Below are 20,538 nucleotides of genomic sequence, written 5' to 3'. Positions count from 1 at the left end.
ACATGTTACTTGGCATTCCTGTATTCAAATCCTGGGCTCCACAACCGAGTTGGAGGAGCTGGGTTTCCTGGAGGGCACTTTCACTGTGTCCATCTTCTCATCTTTCGGGGCGTATTTATCTGCATGCATGGGACACTGTTTCCCTCAGTATGTCTGCGGAATAGGGGCATAAATGAATATGTCCATCCTTCGCTTAAGGAATAGGAGGTGTGTCATAGCCAGAGCTTTTCCAAATCCTGACACTGAAAAGTAATCCATAAAGGTCAGATTTACACCAGTGATTTTGAGGAAAATGTTGCTAACACAAAGGTATAAGCGACTTTCAGAGAAGAACATGTTAAAGGGAATTGTAAGTCAGGCGATACGTGGTATAATTCATATACCATGAGTAATGAAAATGCTGGGGGGGGGGGTGTTGTGATTTTTACTACATCTTTGGGGAAGATATTGAAAATTAATAAGTTTCTAATATATTTGAGGCACCTTGAGCAATCAATTTTAAGTAGGCTGGGATTGGTGAGTTAGTAATATTCATTCACTGTGCCTCTAAAGACAGTGAAAGTCAGACCTTACTTAAAATGTAATTAATCATAGCAGAGGTATTGTGCATTTAAAGATATTGCACAGATATGGAAAAGTAGGCTGATGGAGTCTCACTTTATCAGTCTGAGCTACTAATACACCAGCTGCATGGGGTGGTCCCTGCATGCTCTGTGTCTCCACGTCTGTCTTCCTTTTCCTCCTACTGCAGCCTCACCGGCCTTTCCATCTCTCCCGTGCTTCAAGCTCTTCCTTGCATGAGGACTGTGCACTGGCTGACCCCTTCCTGGAATACCCCACCTGCCCTACGTGACACCTGTCTTCTTACTCAGCTTCCTCTCACCTCCTCTGAGAGGCATTCCATGAGCCCCTGTCTACACAGGCCTGCTCCACAGACTTCTCCAGTCATTTCCCACTGACAGTGCCATTGAAAGTTCTCATCATGAATTACAAGGTCCGAGAGTCTGACTTCATTTCCTACATTCCTACCGATCTCCCTCTCGCTCCCTCTGCAGCAGCCAGCATGGACAGCCTTCCACTGTTCCTCATACCCACGGGCACCTCACTCATCTGACCACACTGGGCCTTCTGCCCAAATCTCCTCCTCGCCACGTCTCCTCAACTCAGCGTCCGCTCAGGCTCTGCTCAGATGTCATTGCACGTTGGTGCCTTTCCCAGCCCTTATTTCAAACCTTCCTGTCAGCACTCTCTGAGCCCTTTCCTCATGTTACTTTCCTTCGTGGCTTTTATCACTACTTAAATGTTTATTACATTTCACTTTTTAAGGTGTGGCTTGTCTTTGCCACCGTAAAGCAAGAGGCCCTGAGTGCAGGGCTGTTGTTTGCACACTCCAGTCAGAGAGCCCCGTTCTTATCTTTTATTGTCCTTATCGCAGTATTTGCTTTCATGTCATTTTTATTTGTTCACTGTACAGCCACCTCCATTCTCACTCCCATTTTACATTCTCCACAGAGCAGCCATTCCCCGCTTATTACATAGACCTCTATTGTCCACACCCCTGTACAATCCCCCCCGCCCAGCCGTGAGTGTAGGTGGGATTTGTGACTTGCTTCTAACAGGTAGAATTGTCAAAGGTGATGGGATTGAACACTCACCACCCCCTTGGTTAGATTATATTGCATGGCAAAGTTGGTGGGATGTCCCTCCCATCATCATCTATAACAATAAAAGTGTAATATGCTAATTAGACCGGGTGACCTTGTGGACGAAGGCAGGGCTGCTAGGGAAGCCCGGGTCCTGGGTGCCAGAGGGAAGCCAGTGCCAGCAGCCGGGGGAAGGAAGGCCTACTCTTGCACGAATTTCGTGCATCGGGCCTCTAGTATTATATAAAGCCGCCTTAGTTGACTGGAGGGAGAGAGGTTCTCTTGCTGGCCTAGGAGAAGCAGACTACCTGAGGAGAGGGCCAGGGGTCAGGGCACTGGGTGTGGCTTCTAGGACATAAGAGGTGGCCACTGGCCCACAGCTAGTAAGGAGCTGGGGCCTCAGGCCCACCACCATAAGGGTGTGACATTGTCAAATACCTGAGGAAGCTCAGCAGCAGAAGCCTCCTTACGCTGGCTTCTGGATAATGGGAAGCCTGGCCCAAACCTTCACCTAGACTTGGGAGACCCTGAATAGAAGACGCAGGTCACGCCTGGACTTCCAAGGACACTGTAAGGCACATACGTGCTGTTTGGGCCACTCGTGTGGGCTGTGATGCCGCTTAGCTCGTGCACTGTGGCTGTCTGCTCCTCAGGCAGAGCTCCTATTTCAGCGATCACCGCTGGCCCGGGCCACTTGCTCTGATCCCTCTTAGTCCCTGGATCCCTTACACTGAAGGAGAGAGAAACTGGGAAAGCCTGTCACATTGTTTCAGCTTAGGATGAAGTTTTCTGAACGCTCTAGGGCAGGGGCGGGGACCCTTTCGTCGGCCCCGGGCCATTTATAACATCATTCACTTAATATAAATTTATGTTGCTGTGAAAAAGGCTCCAACGTTTATTGAATTCTGAGTCCTGCCTGTGGTTGCCTTGGCAGGGCCAGACCAAATGATTGTGTGGGCCTTACATGGCCCGCGGGCTGGATATTCCCCACCCCTGCCCGAGGGAGTGGTTGGACAGGTCCACTCTATGCTAAGACTGAAGATATGTTTGACACCTGAGAAGTAAAAAGCTCCTGGCACAGTGCCCGGCACTTTGTAGCGGCTCAAGAAATGTCCCTCAGCTTCCCAGTGGCTTGCAGCCCCACCTGAGGGCCTCTCAGGTGCTTCCCCAGGATTCTTCCACAGGGAAGGTCTCCAGGGGAAATTGCTGCAGGACCCTCTCCCAAACAATATCATTGTGCCAAGCACCTACCTTCCCTCTGCTCCGAAAGCCTGGAGAAGCAACGGCTCATTATGTATTCAAATTGTAGGGACCATGTTATGCTCCCGTGGTGCGATTGCCTGCTCTCCCAGAATGCACTGTGAGACTTGTGTCAGCGCTTTGCAGCACCCTCCTATGATGTTCACTATCCCACCTCACAGGTTCTCAGGGCTGCTGACATGTACCTTGTCTCGGTGTCTTAAAATACCTCCCGCCTGCTTCCTGCTCGTCAGGGGCATAAGAGGGCTCTGTTGCCTTGGAGGGAGGTGTTATAGAAATGCTACTATTCTTTGGGTTGAGGGTAGCATGATTTAGTGCGAAAGTGACGTATTTATATGTCAATGGGCAAAGCTGGCTCTTTTCCCAAATCTCTTCTCAGATCTTTCAAAAGAAACCACAGAAGTTTGAGGAAATTTACTGACGTCCTCATTATCATATAAATCTTCTGTGTCCTTTCAGAATTGTTGGTGCCCAAGGCCAGTAAGATGTTGCTCCAAGTTCAGGGAGCAGCAGAGGGTTCGTGTTAGACTTGTAGACGCTCTGAGATTTCACCTGGGAAAACCAGGCCATTTTGCACAATCACAGGCTGCCAATGTGAAATAGATACTAAAGTGCTAATTCTTGAATGCATTTTGTTGCAAGTACTAAGTTAGTATGATTTGGTGATTTATACTAATATTTCAATTGTAATCCCTGTAATAAACTTTGCCAATTTAGTTTAATTCAGAATTCATTTTTTTCCTCTAAAGACATCATTGAGCTTTGATAGATAAGTAAAGAAGTAGAACTTTAGCTGTTGGTGACCATGTCAATGAAATGGCTATCGATAACATTTTTCTCCTGCCAAAAGGGGGCAAGAGGAGAAAAGAAAGAATATTTGTTTGGTGCCTGCTTTGATTACATTCATCATCTCATTTCACCAACACAGCAATTCTACCAGTAAGTATTATTGCCTCTTACTTATACCCAGGCACACAGAGGCTGACGGCCAAGCACCCTCTCTTCCCTGCAGAGCTGGGGAGCAGCAGAGCAGGAATTTGAACCCTGTCCTATTATCCCTTTGATAACAGGTGTCCTTTTGTTAGTTAGTGGGAAATGATAATAGAGTCCATTATAGGAGAATACAGTTCTAATATTTTTATCTTCAAAAAGAGGCTGCATTTTCACATTTAAATGCAACTTTGGTCTTCTAAATTTTAACCTTGCTTGTTCACAATCTTTGTTGTATTTAGTAATTAGTTGTCCCTAATGAGATTTGAGAATTTTCCACAAGAAGGAGGCTAAACTCCCTTTTATTTTCCTTGAAATGTCTATTGGGGCTTTCATTTTTTACCTCTTCTTTTTGTAAAGACCCATCAACAAAAATAGAATCACTGGGAAATGGTCTAACTGTAGTATTCATTCTCATAGAAATAAAAACAAAGACAAGAGGGTTTAAAAAATGAAGGGTGGCCCATGTGTGCCTCCCAGCACAGTGAGCAGAACGCTCGCTGACTCTTCAGCTAGAGAATAAATAAGCTCATTGAGAACAGACTCTCTCAGAATCTCCCCAGCACAGTTCCTTTCACAGAGTAGGTGCTTCGTAAATACTTGTTTTGTTCATTTTATCACAGAAAAAAACACATGGTTAAAAGCAGTTTTTTTGTAAATACCAATGCAATCAGGCAGTGCAAATTCAGATTTTTTTCTATTTGGGGGGGATACCTAATTATTTCCATTGTAATTTTTTTTTATTGATTCTTACTAATTTGATTTTTCGTATCCCTTTAAGACTCATAATTTACCTTAAGAACCCTCTTTTGTTGGGAGAAATGAGAGCAGATTTCCTGATTATGGGAGATTGTGTGATCAGTTTTTTATCATTTGTACATCACAGAGATGAATTGTTTCTCAAGAGTCAGAATTAATAAGAGTGAATGGGAAGTGGGATGTCACCTTTACTGCGCTTTAAGAAATGGGTTCAGGAGAAATGAAAAGGCCCAGCAGCCTTAGAAATCTTAAAAGCAAGTCTGTGCAAGGGCCACAAGCAGGCCAGATTGCCATCAGCATGAGCTGTTGTCCGGAATCGCCCTGTCAGATCACAGGGTTAGTGTGTAATTAGATCTTATCAGCAACCTTTAGCTCCACTTCAGGGAACAGTGGGTGGCCATTGTGCTTTTAAACAGGGAAGTCTTTTTCCAAGGACTTGAAAAAATGATGTATGCAGAAGAATTTTATTAAAAAATGCAAACTTTTAAATGAAATTGTTTAGCCCACAATTAATAAGTAAGTTCCCACTGTACACTCAGCCCTGTGTTAGAACTCAGTAGGGATGCAGTGTGTCAACTAGTAGCAGGAAACAGACATGCAGAAAAGAGACATAAAGTGTCATGTGAGATATGATCCATGCACAGAGCACAGTGCAGACATGAAATGAGGGGAGGGGTCACTCATACTGAGGGGCAGCAGAGGTAAAGGGTGATTGGAAGGACTTCGTGAAAGAGGCTGCCGGGTGTTGTGTGGGGCAGGTGGACAGAGAGAGGGAAGGCTGTTGTTCCCAGTGGAGGGACATTTCTAGAAACTTCCGGAAACGGAGTGGTTCTTAGTATGGACACTTTTATCCATAGTGCCCGACGTCCCGCAGATCCTTAACCAGCTGGAAACACACGTTCATTAGTTCTGGGAAATTTTCTTGAACTATTTAAAAAAAAAACAACTTCCCTTCTATTTCTGTGTTCTTCCTTTTCAGAACTTCCATTATTTAGCCTCTAGACCTGGACTGACCCTGATTTTATGCTTTCTGATTCTTTTATCTCTTTTTTTCTAAATTCTGTTTTTTTTTTTGGGGGGGGGGGGATTCGCTTTAACTGTATGATCTATGCGTTCATTGGTGGTTAAATGTTACATTTTATTTAAATTCATATTTAAACTTAAATTATATTTTAATTTCTAAGTGTTGTTCACTGCCTCTTTTTTATTTTATGAATGAGAGTATGTTAGACACCTGAGAATGTTAATAATAATTATTTTCCCCTTCCTGTTCCCTATTAATTTCCTTGTTTATTTTGACTCTCTCATGTTAGTTTTCTACAAAATCTGGTGATAGCAGCTTCCATTTTCCGTTAGGTGTAGGACAGCAAAGTTGTGGGGAGGGGGAGTGAGAGGTGTGGGTGATGGAGTTTATTAACTGGAATGGCTTCATTTTAGGGTGATCATCCTGGGATTGTTGTAGTTAGGTCTCTTCTCTTGGATTGGTTGAATTCCCCAGAAAAGAGTCTTCTTGTCCCATGCCCAGAGGGCATAAACCTGGCCGCCAGTTCCCTGGGGGATACATGGAGGAAGTAGGCTGATAAGTATCACAGTTCTCTATCTCCATTGGCCCTAATGCCCTGGTTCAGTGTGGAATCCCTCCCTCAGCAGAGACAGGTGTCTTCTAGCTTAAAAAATATTTGATTGCTCTACTTTTTATGCAACCAAAGAAACAAATTTTCTAGTCCCCATTCTCTATGAACTTCAAAAAGCTCCCTGTCACATGCGCCTAAGGATGTGACCTGAGTCTCTTGTGGGAACCACTGCCATGAGCGTGTACTAGTTTCCCGGACATCCATTCATTCATTTAGTATTTTCTTCAGCACATGTGTGTGTTAAACATCTGTGCGCACGGCTTTATGCCCATCCTCTTGGGGAGAGACATAGGGCAGCATACCAGGATCCTGCTCTCCCGGACCAGGGGAGGGATTGCTCTCAGGAAGCTGTTTTCTGTGGTAAACCCGGTGGAGGGGGTTGGGGGGGAGGTGGGCACTTGAACTAGGCTAGTGAAGGTAGGAAAGACAAGACAGGGGCATAGTCAGAGAGCTTGTGACAATTTGTGAGAAAATATAAAGCTGTTGGGGGGGGGGGGATAGAGCAGCGGTTCTCAACCTGTGGGTCGTGACCCCTTTGGCGGTTGAACGACCCTTTCACAGGGGTCGCCTAAGACCATCCTGCATATCAGATATTTACATTGCAATTCATAACAGTAGCAACATTACAGTTATGAAGTAGCAATGAAAATAATTTTATGGTTGGATCACAACATGAGGAACTGTATTTAAAGGGCCAGAAGGTTGAGAACCGCTGGGATAGAGTGAAAGGTCCCTTTAGAAGAGAAGAGGAGGACCCCTGAAGGCACACCCAACTGGTGAAGCAATCCAGGCTGAGACCATGGTATACGGATTCTAGGCTGTTCAATTTCTATTTTTCAGGCTTACTCTCTGCTTTTTAAAGTACTGCTTTTATAAATCATTTTAAAATGATGGTGTTAACATTTAAAAATGGTTAATTCTGAAGCCTCTTCATTTTTATTTTCCAGAACACAGAAGTTTTGCTAACCCAGGGTTTGTAATACATATTTAATGAGTTTGTGAATGAATTTACAAGCAGTCTCTTCAAAAGTGTGGGTTATTAGGTATTTTAGATGATTTGCAGAAATAGATAAAATAATAGAATATGATTTTCTTCCCCCTTCTCATTAGACTGTAGAATATATTCAAGATGTTCTTAAGTAATTAAGAGAAGAATACTGCTCTCCATAATTGAACAACATTCAAAATGATGAATATGAAAATCAGCCACAGTATATTAAAACCATTATAATTACTTTTGGTAATTACTTACCAGAAGACAACTCTTAACAGAACCAAGATATAAGCACAGATCAACAACCAGCTTTTGCTAAAGGAATGAATCTGTAGAGTAGAAAATGGCCAACACAGGATTTGAAGTGATTAGCCACATGTGTGGTTTCCTTACTCTTTCTTTGATCTCCACTGGTCTCCTTTCCTTCTCTCCATTTGTTACTTCTGTTGTCTGCTATTTGTTCCTCAGTAGATTTTGAGAGAGTTTAGTGATTTAAAAAATATATGCCTATGCCTGTGTCTACCTCTACTTCCCCCGCCCCACCCCCCTCCTCCCTGTGGATCAGACTCCACACGTTATCGATGAAGAACCTGAAGCTAGGAAGGTGGAGGTGCAGTTTTTAGTAGCTGAGCTGGCTTATAGACTGGTTAAGGCCTGATTCTTCATCCAGCCCTGTTTCTGCTTTATTGTACGGCCTAATCTGAAAGGGTGGTAAAGGCCTGGGGTGGAGTGGGAACTGAGTGGAGGGGAGCAATGGGGGAAAGCAGGGGTACATCTGTAATATTCTCAACAATAAAGATAAAAAACTTAAAAAAAAAGTCTGTTCTCTCTTTGCCTTCAGCTTCCAGAGCTAAACTCAGCATGATCAACACAATGTCCAAAATCCGTGGGCAGGAGAAAGGGCCCGGCTACCCGCAGGCGGAAGCACTGCTGGCAGAGGCCATGCTCAAGTTCGGGAGAGAGCTCGGAGATGACTGCAACTTTGGTAATGAGTGCTCTCTCACGTTTTCACTCACGCGTTTGTCCATGGGGATTTTGGTGCCAGTAAGAAACTTCCTAGGAAATTAGTCACGCCATTTTATATTTCCATTCTCAGTTTTAGGTCTTGTACACATGGGACAAAAAAAATTTGTTTTCAGGGTTGTTTCATCATTTTCAGTGTGGTTTGTTGTGGGGTTTTATTTGTTTTCTTGTTCTCTGATGAGATGCCAATCTTTACAGTAGCTGACTGCCATCTCCAGATGCCTGGACGCTTACTCTGGAGTTTTTCTGGTAGTGACTGGAAATTGAGGCAGAGCAAACAGTCCCAGTGAACATGAATTAACACAGTGCCCCCTGAGCTTTCTCTTAGATCTCTGCTCTTTTGTATGTGGTGTCAACTTCTTTTTCTTTCTTTCTTTTTTTTTTACACATTTTTTCTCGATTTCCAAGAGGAAGGGAGAGGGTGAGAGAAAAACATCAATGATGAGAGAGAATCATTGATTGGCTGCCGCCTTCCTGCCCCCTACTGGGGATTGAGCCCACAACTCAGGCATGTGCCCTTGACTGGAATCAAACCCAGGACCCTCCAGTCCACAAGCCACACTCTGTCCACTGAGCCAAACCAGCTAGGGCATATGTGGTGCCAACTTCTCCTACCTCAGATGAGATGGGTTTATTCCTTTATCCTCTGGCCCTCAGCTGCCGTACTGAACACCTTCCATTTTCATTCCCTTGTGATGTGAGGTCTTAGCAAATGATGGCCTTTTTGGCTGTACCCTGCTTATTGCTCCTGAGAAATGTATTGGCCTTAACCAGGAAAGCTGGCAATTAGAAGAGAGGGCAGGGAGCTTCCCAAATGGTTTCCAAATTTTATAAGAGATAGCACCCTCTTAGGGGGCACGGAGTCTTGCCTGTATGAACTGCCGTAGGTAGAAGATACATTGTTCTCTGGAAGGTGTTCCATACTGTCTCTCATCTCGGTTGTCTTCAGGGCCCATGGGGTTTCTTCTGTGATGGGCACTGTCCGTGCAAATGCATTCTACGTCTGTTCTCTGTAACGTACAAGAGCTTCGTTCTCCCCTTCCAGGCCCTGCGCTCGGTGAGGTGGGGGAGGCCATGCGGGAGCTCTCAGAGGTGAAAGACTCCTTGGACATGGAGGTGAAGCAGAACTTCATTGACCCCCTTCAGAACCTTCACGACAAAGACCTGAGGGAGATCCAGGTACCTGTCACCGGTCCTCTGGGAAGTGGGCAGTTTGGATTGTGTAGGTGAGGCACCCTTTTTCTTTAGAGAACATTTTTTTGAACGTACTGTGCACGTTGTCAGCACTGGGCACGTGAATTGCAAAGCAGCCCAGCAAAATAAATGAGAGAAACCAGAAATGCAAGACTTTTTGTCCCACTACGATGCCCGTGCCACTCATGGCCGTGACATTTGACTTCTCCACATTTAATTTTCAAGATTTCTTAAGCTTTTCTCCTCCAGTAGGAGGATATCCTTTCCCTGATGACAAACAATTTTATTAGTTCTCTGGTTTTCTGGGCTGATTTTATCCTCTAAAGTGCTATCTGCACTAGTTGTTAACTTAAATAGTTATTCTCTCACTCTATAAACACGTGTTTTCATATTTTCATAACAGTTGCTAGGATTGAGAAAGGGTACACACTGTTCTCTTGGTAAAACATGTAGAAAGTTGAGCTATTCCAAATGAAGTTCAATGAGCTTTACCTTTGACTAGGTGTATAGTGTTTGCTCATTCGTTCCTTCAACAAATATTTGTTGAACTGTCTGAAATTTAATTTCCTTTACTGTGTCATGAGCTGCCATACCTTGAAGTCTCCTCAATCTCCTTCTTCTGGCCTAAATTTCCTTCAGCCCTACCACTGGCTCAAGGTTGCACTGTTAGTAAGGGGTAGACTCACTCTCAACCTAAAATACAACTGACTCCAGAACACTGCCCTACAGCTGACACAAGTTCAGATGTTTTACAAGAATTTTCCTCCACCCTCACCGGTTTGGCTCTGTGGATAGAGCGTCGGCCTGCAGACTGAAAGGTCCCAGGTTCGATTCTGGCCAAGGGCATGTACCTTGGTTGCGGGCACATCCCCATTGGGGGGTGTGCAGGAGGCAGCTGATTGATGTTTCTCTCTCATCAATGTTTCTAACTCTCTATCCCTCTCCCTTCCTCACTTAAAAAAAAAAATCAATAAAATATATTTAAAAAAAAAATTTTCCTCCCAAAGGAGCAAACATTTAGCTTTGGGTCAGAGCATGGATTGAGGCAAGGGTGTGCAATGGGAGGGAAGGTCTAGGACAAGCATGTCAAACTTGCACCCCGCAGGCTGCATGTGGCCCACAATGAATATTTTTGCGGCCCAGCCAATATAACGGTATGTAAGAAACGTTTTAATAAAAATTTCGTAACTTAATTTTTACAGTCACCTGTTATACATAATTATTAATAACAAACTACAACGTTTGCTAATGACTGATGACTATAATCGTGTTGCATTCATTTCCCTTATGCGCCTTACATGCAAGCGCACCATTTCTTGCCACTAATACTAGCAGCGAATATTTTAGCAGCCAATTGCCACGTCATTAGGCTTGTTTGGTGTGCATAACAGGAAATATTTTGCTTTTGGAGAACAAGAAAAATAGGTTTATTTGCATTACAGTTATTAATTTGTGCAGTTATTCAGTGTCTGGTAAATTAATGTTCAAGAAAAAATTATTAATTTTTATTAAAATGTTCTATTATTTTATGTTAACGATGACTCATTTATTTGAGCCCTTTACATTCAGCATGTCTCTATCTAAATAAACCTACATTTCTATGAAAATTGAAGCTTTTGTTTTTTTGTGGTCCACATAAATTTAAACCTTGTTTGTTTGGCCTATGTTAGCCTTTGAGTTTGACATGCTTGGTCTAGATCAGTGGTCTGCAAACTCATTAGTCAACAGAGCCAAATATCAATAGTACAACGATTGAAATTTCTTTTGAGAGCCAAGTTTTTTAAACTTAAACTATATGGGTAGGTACATTGTTATTAACTTAATTAGAGTACTCCTAAGGCTTAGGAAGAGCCACACTCAAGGGGCCAAAGAGCCGCATGTGGCTCACGAGCCGCAGTTTGCTGACCACGGGTCTAGATCAAGGGAATTGCAGCCATTTCTCCTGCCCGTTAAGCATGGAACGCTGCAGCACTTATGAAAAGAATACTTTGCAGCTTTGGGAAGTGACTTTTTCACTTGGTCACTAAAGGTGTTGGGCAGAGGCTGGACAGGCATGTGGCAGGGATGCTTCGAGGAGAGGTCCAAGTGCAGGGTGGGGCCTTAGGTCTCTGCGAAGGCCCCTTCCAAGTCAGGGTTTGTGATTGTAAGGGGGCGACTTAAACTAACCAGTGGTTCCCTGAAAGCTGCTTCAGGCAACGAGGCTAAGTGTTAAGATATAGATTCCTAGGCCCCCGCCCTGGCTATGCTACTTCAGATGATCAGTAATCCACATTTGAAATAAGCAATTAATAAGGCAGTTCTAACAGATTGGATGACTTCATAGATAAGTCCTTTCTAGTGTTAATGCAATATGGTCAGAAAATCAAGAATTCCATTCTTACTTCATTTCAAGGGAAGTGGGGGTTTTCCTGCCTTCTCATGAGATACCATTTCTTCTGACATTGGGGACTTGTGGGCCCTGTGCATGTACACACAGTCCCCGCTTCTGTCATGGAAGGGAAAGGCATCTTCCAGCTTGGCTTTGTCCCAGTGAGGGCAAAATAATAATAATAATAATAATAATAATAATAATAATAATAGGCACTGCTATTTCCCACTATTTCTTTCTTGCTCTTAATTATTTTAAAACATGTTTCCCCACATTTAGCCTGTGGAAGCATTTTCCCACTGACACGTGCTTTTTTACTTGTCTGGTGACACCTTTTAGAACGTAGCCTGCCTCATTTTGGAAGCTAACAGGCAGATGGGGAGGTGAGCTCTCAATAGGCCTTTCCCTGAGTCCTTCCAAAGCACGTTCCTGCCCTGGACTTTTTCAGCATCACCTGAAGAAGTTGGAGGGTCGACGCCTGGACTTTGATTATAAGAAGAAACGACAAGGCAAGATCCCAGATGAAGAGATCCGTCAAGCCCTGGAGAAATTTGACGAGTCTAAAGAAGTTGCTGAGTCAAGCATGTTCAATCTGCTGGAGATGGACGTGAGTGACTCTCCTTCCATCCAGGCACAAGATTAATGTGCTCACGGGTCCCATCGTTGAAAACGTTACTGTCTGATCACACTACGTGGTGAGAACTTCAGTAGATGGTCGTTTCTTTTAAATCATTTGAAATTATAAGGTAGATTAGAAATGGTAAGTTTTTTTTCCCCTGTACCTGTATTTCTGTAGTTTGATTTAACTACATTTTTTTCTACTAATGATCTTACCAATAGCGGGGAGATAAGAATATTTCTAATGACCCATGTATCAGTCCAATAGCTAAAAAAAAAAAGTGGTTTGTTGAAATGCAGGGCAGATTGACTTCAGGTTGTATAAGAATATCAACTAAAATGCATTCAGAAGAGAGTTAAAATGTTTTGTGTTTGGAAGTAACATTGACATTTTCTTTCAAGAGGTAATTTCCATTGATATCGATGATTGTAGCATAGATACTGCATTTGGGGCGTAGATGAGATGGTTTGAAAGCTGCTTTCACATTTACAGAGCACTAAATCATCCTTCACCGCTCTAGAAGTTACATTCCATCCACTCATGTAGGAAACCTGTGACCTAGCTTTCCTGTCCTTGCTCCCCGCAGCCTCTGGCCCGATCACTTGCTGACTAACGTCTGCCAAGATGTTTGCAGAGTCTGAATGTGCTTACCACTGACTGTGACAGGGGAGACATGTTGACCATGTCCACACTTTCCCATTACCCCGAGACAGTGTATGTTTGTGTTCACATGAAACAGCTTGTGTCCGCTACCTACTGAAGAGGAGTGCTTCATGGGACGAGCGGTGACCTGAATCAGTGCCCCTGACCTGCACCCCGGGCTGTACCCCGCCCCAAAACTCCTGGGCAGCATGGCCTCTGTGCATTCGGAGGCCATGGTTCAGCTAGATCACAGCACAAGAGATGAAGTGAAGAGTCACCACGTATGCTTAGAATAGTAGAGCTGGAATGAAGCCAGATGTCACCTGACCCAGCCCTTTTACATTACTGATGAGGCTTGGAGAAGACAAAAGATTTTCCATTGTAGCACACACTGCCTCCCATGGTGCCTCATGTGAGAAATCAGTATTCACGTTTCTATATATTAACAGCACTAATATTTTTTTATTATTAGTTTAAGGTATTACAAATGTGTCCTCATCCCCCCATTAACCCCCAACATTAACTCCCAACATCCACCCCCCCTCCCGCCCCGCACACTCATGCTCCCATCACCCTGTTGTCCATGTCCATTGGTTTGACTTATATGCATGTATACAAGTCCTTCAGTTGATTTCTTCCCCTTACCCCCGCCCTCCCCTACTTTCCTTCTGGGGATTGATAGCCTGATCGAACAGCACTAATATTGACTTAGCATGAAAAGTGTAGGGAACAATGAATCCTTTGGTTAATACTTTTTTTGTCTTATAAGTTATCAGTAAAATAAACCAAACCCTACTCAGAAGGTCCTAGCTAAGCATGTGCCCGTTTGATGAGAGTTAAGTGATCTTCAGGAGAATTCTGAATAATGTTGCTTTTCCTTATAGCACTGGAGTCCCCAAGCATAAGGATGCTTTCTTATCCTTAATTGATTAGGAGCCTGTAAAGCTCTGTGTCTTCGCCTGGCTCCCCACATGGTCCTGGGTATCACCAGACACTGGGCTGTGTGTCAGGGGGGCTCTGTCATATGCACAGGACAATAGTAGCTGCTTACGGTCAGTAACCTGGGAACTAAGGAGTGATTCCCCCTTGATCTGCAGATTGAACAGGTGAGCCAGCTCTCTGCGCTCGTCCAAGCCCAGCTGGAGTACCACAAGCAGGCAGTCCAGATCCTGCAGCAAGTCACCGTCAGACTGGAAGAAAGGTATTCGACCGTTCCCTGCATCTTACACCTCCATTTTCTTGCTATAAAATGATGTGGAAAGGAATGGAAATAAGAGAGAGAATACATTTGAAGAAAAACTTCTGCCAAAATTCATGCTGATCTTACACGGGCACCCTGTGGATCATTTGTTCTGATTTTATTTTTTCTTATGCTCTGTTTTACTTGGTGGCGTTGAATCTAATCTCATGTGAATGAGAGGTCAGTACTTGGATTATATTTTGGCTGCCACCAATGGGATACCTGGATGTTCCGTTGATAATAGAACATCCTATTGATCAGCTATTCTGTGTGGGTACTAAAGGCATATCATCATCAATCGTATAACAGCCCTATAGGCTGAGGATCGTCTGCCGTTTCTAACAGATGAGCCAGCCTAGGCTCAGGGAGCTGCCATCATTAGCCCCGGGTCCCACACTGGTCCAGATGGGGTCCGTGATCCAGCATAACCTGTTTGAGAGCTTGTATCTTTCACACCTTCTGTTTCTCTGGATGGTGGCATAGTCCATCCAAGAGGACTGCTTTCATGGGCCTGTTCCCCATCCTCTGATGCGCCCACCGCAGGACTGTGGTAGTTTTCCTTGTGAATGGGGCTCCCTGGAGTTGGGGACAGCCTGCTCAGCTGTCTGTAGTGGCCCTGCACTATGATATGTGTTACTTTATTTAGCCAGATTAAGAAGGATGATTTTGCTAAATGTATGTGCATCAAAGTGTTGCCTCAGCAGCCTCTATTCTCAGCTCGTGGCCAGATGAGACACTCATCACCGATGAGTCGGCTCAGTGCACAATGACGCCTCCAATCTTTGGCTTACACCATGGAAACTCCTCACCTGCTCCCACTGGGTCCATCTGGCCACCTCTTCCTGCTCCGTGTCTTCCCTGACTAGTGCTTAGAGTGTGCGTCTTTCCTCGGTGCACCCTGGTAGAGATGTGTGGAACCTCCTGAAGCCTCTAGAACGATTAAAACCAGGCACTCGGACACACTAAAGAAATGCGTGTCTTAGTGACACCTGTTGAGTGTAATGTTCTTTCCTTTCTTTCCTCTGGAATATGTACCAAGACACTCTTAGTCTGCTGCCACCATACTCTAAGCTCTACCCACCTCTGCAGATCTGTTCTACACTTTCTTTAGGGGATAAGTTTCATTCCCACTTCCTATTCTGCAAACTGCTCACTGTTCTCAGAGCACACAGATCCTCCTTTCCATCCTTCATCTGTAAATGGCTCGTACTCATCTTTTACCTTCGTCCGTAGACTTTCTCCAACTTCCCCATGGACAGGTAGACTCCCCCACCCCACCCCATGTTCCTGCAGCATTTTGCATCCAATCTCTACAGCACTTACTCTCACTTATGGTAACCAGTTGTTTATGTTCTGTCTCCCCTACAGACCGTAGGTCTTGTGGGCAAACACTGTGTCTTACTCATCTCTATGGCCCTAGCACAGTGCAGAGTGAGCTCAACAAGGGAAGGAGGGAGGGAGGGAGGGATTGAGAGAGAGGATAGAGACAGGGAGGGTGTGACCATGGAGGGACACCAGAAGCAGAAACACATACACATGAGAAATCTGAGAGCCCCTCTCGTTTTCCCCTATGCTACAGGGCAGATTGGTGGGTGACCTAAGCATATGTTAGATTTTACTGCCTTTTTTTTTTTTGCTTCTTAATTGGTTGCACACTCTCTATTCTCCCCTTTTCCTTTTCCACACAGAATAAGAGAAGCTTCATCTCAGCCTAGAAGGGAATATCAGCCCAAACCGCGGATGAGCCTGGAGTTTCCCATTGGAGACAATACTCAGCCCAATGGAGGCATCTCCCACGCGGGCACTCCCAAGCCTTCAGGTAAGGGGCTGAGACCCACAACCCCCACTACATGGGCCTTGGATACATCCCGTTGACACTTTTCCAAAAATCCTAGGAGCAATCTAATCTGGCTGCATAAAAATATGTCATAGTACATTTCTTACGGGATGGTTTTGTCAGGTAGAAGCTCTGAAAAGCGCGCCTCCTTTTCTCATTGGCCACGGCTTTTCCTCTATTTCCCTCTTCTCTATAAAATTATTTTTTTTGCTTAACTCTCATCATAAGCTCTTAACCTCCTAATTATTTTGGCCTAATTTGATTTTGACCTTCCTTTGTGGTCATAAGGTCATCTTAACATGCCAGTTTGGTGCTGGGGTGGCATCTTTTTTCCTGTTTTTCCGTCTCTGTGGCTCCAGCATGCACAAGACTGAATGCCCGTGGGCAGTGTGTGCCCCATACGCTCGCACATAACCACAGGCAGCAGCTCCAAGAATGTGTTCAGTTGGATTTCTTGAGGCACAGGAGCATATGGATGAATCTGGTGCTGGAGAGAGGTTCAGCCTTAACATTTGCTGGATTGAAGAAGTGGAAACTATCTCATACTGGATATGAATTTTAAAGTTATGCAGCTTCCTTTTATTTTCCCTGTATCCTCAGTGCTTGCTGTGTTACGGCAGGACACCTCTTATGAGATGCTTTCAGGAGACTGTGGAGGGAAAGGGAGGTCTGTGATGACAGTGGGAGCTCTGTGCCTCTGTGTCCACATCTGCTGCTCAGAGCTCTGTGTGGGGTATAAGCAGCAGTGGCTCTTAGAAGTTAGCCAGTCCTAAGGACTAGTCATGTATGTTACGTGTAACTTGCTCCTTCCTGCTCGAAACCAACTGCATATTTTACTCTTCTTTCAGAGACTTGTTAATTTTCTGCTTTCTTTCTTTTTTTTTTAATCCTCAACTGAGGATATGTTCTTACTGATGTCAGAGAGGAAGGAAGGGAGAGGGGGGAGAGAGGAACATTGATATGAGAGAAACATAGACCAGTTGCCTTCCATATACACCCTGACCAGGGATCACACCTACAACCTGGGTATGTGCCCTGACCGGGAATTGAACCCATGACCTTTTGGTGTGTGGGACAACTCTCCAACCAACTGAGCTGCATTCCACATTGCAACACATGCCAGTGCAACCCTGGCCAGGTCAGGACTCCATTCTTTTTATTCTCTTAATCCAGGTCTAGTGCATTATTTTAATACTGGAGGCTCAATGCACAAAATTTGTGCAAGAGTAAGCCTTCCTTCCCCCAGCTACTGGCACCTAGGACCCGGGCTTCCCTCCAGGGCCTGGGCTTCCCTATGGCTGCTAGCAGGCACCTGGGACCCGGACTTCCCTCGCAGCCCTGGCTTCGTCCAGAAGGTCGTCTGGAAGGACATCCAGTCTAATTAACATATTATGCTTTTATTATTATAGATGTCATAGCTCTGATGCACTCCTCACATTGATATACACAATAGTTTACAACGTGTAAATCATATAATTTTTACATCATCTCATTTAGTAGATATGATAGTACTGTGAAGTTGTTACACAGAAACACAGAGAGAAGTGCCTTGTGCAAGGCCACAGAGTTAGAACTTGAACCCAGTGTTTTATATGGTGGTTAGAGTACTTATTTTTAATAAGTGAGAATTGTACTGCTATTCTGAGGTTGCAAAGCATCATCCATGTAATTAGCTGTACTGTTTCACACGTGCAGAGGTTTAAAAGTGCTAACATGGACAGAATTCTGGCCATGCTAGCTTATGAACCTAAATCTCATTAAAAACGCCTTGAGTCGTTGGGTCTACCATCACTGGGCATTGTCAAGAAGGCAAGCCTTGATAAATTCTGCTGTACACATCGCAAGAATGGATGTGGGCATTTTTCATTACTGGAAACAAAATAGGAACCCAGCACCTTCCAGGCATCTGAGAAAGCCCCTGAAGACTGTAGAGGGAGCTGCCAGGCAGCGACACTTGGGGCTGGTAGCAAGAGGAGGCTTCGCAGCAAGAGGAGTGAGGGAGGACCCGAGGGGTCAGCAGGCGGGCGCCGCGGGCAGTGCATATGTGAGTTACATTCCCCTTGTCTTTCTGTGTTCTTCTCTCCTGCTCTGACTCCCAGGTGTCCCCATGGATCAGCCCTGCTGCCGAGCTCTGTACGACTTTGAACCTGAAAATGAAGGGGAATTGGGTTTTAAAGAGGGTGATATCATCACACTCACTAACCAGATTGATGAGAACTGGTACGAGGGGATGCTTCATGGCCAGTCAGGCTTCTTCCCCATCAACTATGTGGAAATTCTGGTTGCCCTGCCCCATTAGTATGTCATGCTGGCTGGCTCATCTCCTCTTGACCCGGATAGTTCAGTTTAACCACTGCTTTGGTAATGCTGCTTCCAACACATCCCAATGCAGGCCGCAGTGGTCCAGGTCACCCGGCCCCACAGAGTACCTTTGGTTGACTTGTGTGATCCCACAGGAGTCACGGTGATGGATGGTATCTTCTCCGCCTGGTGGGCATGGCATGTGCTTTTAAAATACCACCTGAGACCAGCCAGACAGTTCTCAGGAGACTGCGGCTTCTTAGACTAATGACCATGAGCCACAGCACAGAGAAACCATCCTACTGAAGGTATTATCTATCACCCAGGGCCTTCTCCAGGTCTCAGGTTTTCCATCTAAACAGGAGAAAGGGTTTGCTTTCATATCGTCCCTTCCCAAATGTGTGAGTCACAGAGTTTGTCGAAGAAAGCCTCCCTCACCAGCAAACTGCCTTCTGGTCTGAGTTAGTCCTTTGATGCCACCAGGAAAGTGTTGCGTGTGGATTCAAAGCCTTCTCTGAAAACATTCACCTCTGTTCCTCCCACTTATGCCTGTTTCTGAGGCACAGCCTGTTTCCCTTCCTCCCTGCTGTTCAAGCCAGAGGGACTCCCGTTTTATTTCTAAGATAGTTATCAATCCACGTATTGTGGGAGGGGCTGACAAGAGGAGACTCTATTATGAGGAAATGGGAAGAGATCTGTTTCCAAGCTTAAATGTCCTGCTGTAAAGAAACTGTGTGTGTGTGTGTGTGTGTGTGTTTAGGGCATTTCTGAAGGTACAGGGAAGGGAGAACAAATACTTTCATTTCTGTTTTATTTACAAATTGTGTGTTTCGTGAATCCATTTGGCACAGAGACACAAGGAGAAAACCACTAGAAACCATTTTTCCACTAGTTCATAGACCAAGAAACAGTACATACCTTTTCTTTCCACGTTCACCTGTGTTCTTTGAACATCATTTGTGCATATTCTGCCCTCAGTGAGGACCAAGTAAAGATGATGTTTGTGCATAGTAGTTTAAGAAGTGTGGCTGCATATGCAAACCTGTTTCCCCATTCAGTCATCACTTTTATCTGTCCCTTCTATCTCATCTTCCTTTCGTGTGCACAGTGCTGTGTGTCAGTTTTTGAATGGTGGTGTTTTGTTTTGTTTTGGGTATCAGTCATTCAAGTCCTGTTAAGTTCTATCCAGAGTTCTATTTATCTAGCTGTACAGATTCTTTCAGAGGTTTAATGTGCTGCTTCAGACGTGCCACCTGCGGTAGTGGATCATGTGGAGTGAAAGGCAAATCTTACTGCTTAATGTATAAACTCTTACCACGGGAAGCATCGCTGTTTCCAATAAATATTGCTGAAGACAAACCCAAAGGCTCTGGCCCTTTATTTTGTGTTATTTCTTTGGGTCCAACACTGCCTGGACTGAGGCTTATTTCACTCTCCATTGTTTTCCGCTACAAGCAAACCAGACCTGGTTCCAAGCTTAGATCTCCTTCTCTGGAAGCAGGGAGAGTCCCATCACTAGAAGTAAGCTGGCCTGGACACTGGTAACTTCTTGGTAATCCAGGAAGGAGGAGATTTTTACAGTGAGGATGGGAACGTGGGACCAGGAAGTCTTTTAGAGATTAAAGGAGTTATCATGAGTGGTGTTATCAGAAGAATATCATGTTCAAAGGGGCAAATAAATATATCATTTCAACTCATCTTTGGTTTCGTTCATGCTTAAAGAGAAAGGAATACACAAGGAAATGCAAATTGGTCAAAAGGCAGCATTCCTTTCTCTTAGTGTATATATAGGGGATGGTTGGGTGGAAGTGGATGTGGGTGAGTGGGGATAGGGAAACACTGTGCACAGAATACATATTTCCAAAGTTCCTGAGAAAATAAAGATGTTCTTTATGTATTGGGTGTCCTTTGTATTCTTCCATGCTCAGGCCAACAGTCCAGATGTCTAGTTTTTTGCTTGTTTGTTTTTATTGATTTCAGAGAGGAAGGGAGAGGGAGCGGGAGATAGAAACATCAATGATGAGAGAGAGTCAT

General features: G+C 44.5%; 1 protein-coding gene across 2 annotated transcripts in view; it reads left to right on the top strand.

Moving 5' to 3' along the window:
- The window catches only part of SH3GL2 (SH3 domain containing GRB2 like 2, endophilin A1), a 180,595-nt gene extending 160,732 nt beyond the window's left edge, over nt 1–19,863 (top strand). For both annotated transcript variants that reach the window (XM_081104269.1, XM_081104270.1), the window contains exons 4-9: nt 8,122–8,265; nt 9,349–9,482; nt 12,314–12,472; nt 14,224–14,327; nt 16,055–16,185; nt 18,303–19,863. In XM_081104269.1, coding sequence (XP_080960395.1) covers nt 8,122–8,265; nt 9,349–9,482; nt 12,314–12,472; nt 14,224–14,327; nt 16,055–16,185; nt 18,303–18,502 — 872 coding nt within the window. In that variant the 3' untranslated portion in view covers nt 18,503–19,863. The remainder of the gene's footprint in view (nt 1–8,121; nt 8,266–9,348; nt 9,483–12,313; nt 12,473–14,223; nt 14,328–16,054; nt 16,186–18,302) is intronic.
- The last annotated feature ends 675 nt before the right edge of the window (nt 19,864–20,538 follow it).

This window comes from Myotis nattereri (assembly GCF_964212035.1).
Source record: "Myotis nattereri genome assembly, chromosome: 12".
NCBI classification, from domain to species: Eukaryota; Metazoa; Chordata; class Mammalia; order Chiroptera; family Vespertilionidae; genus Myotis; species Myotis nattereri.
This window is presented reverse-complemented; position numbering and strand designations above follow the sequence as displayed.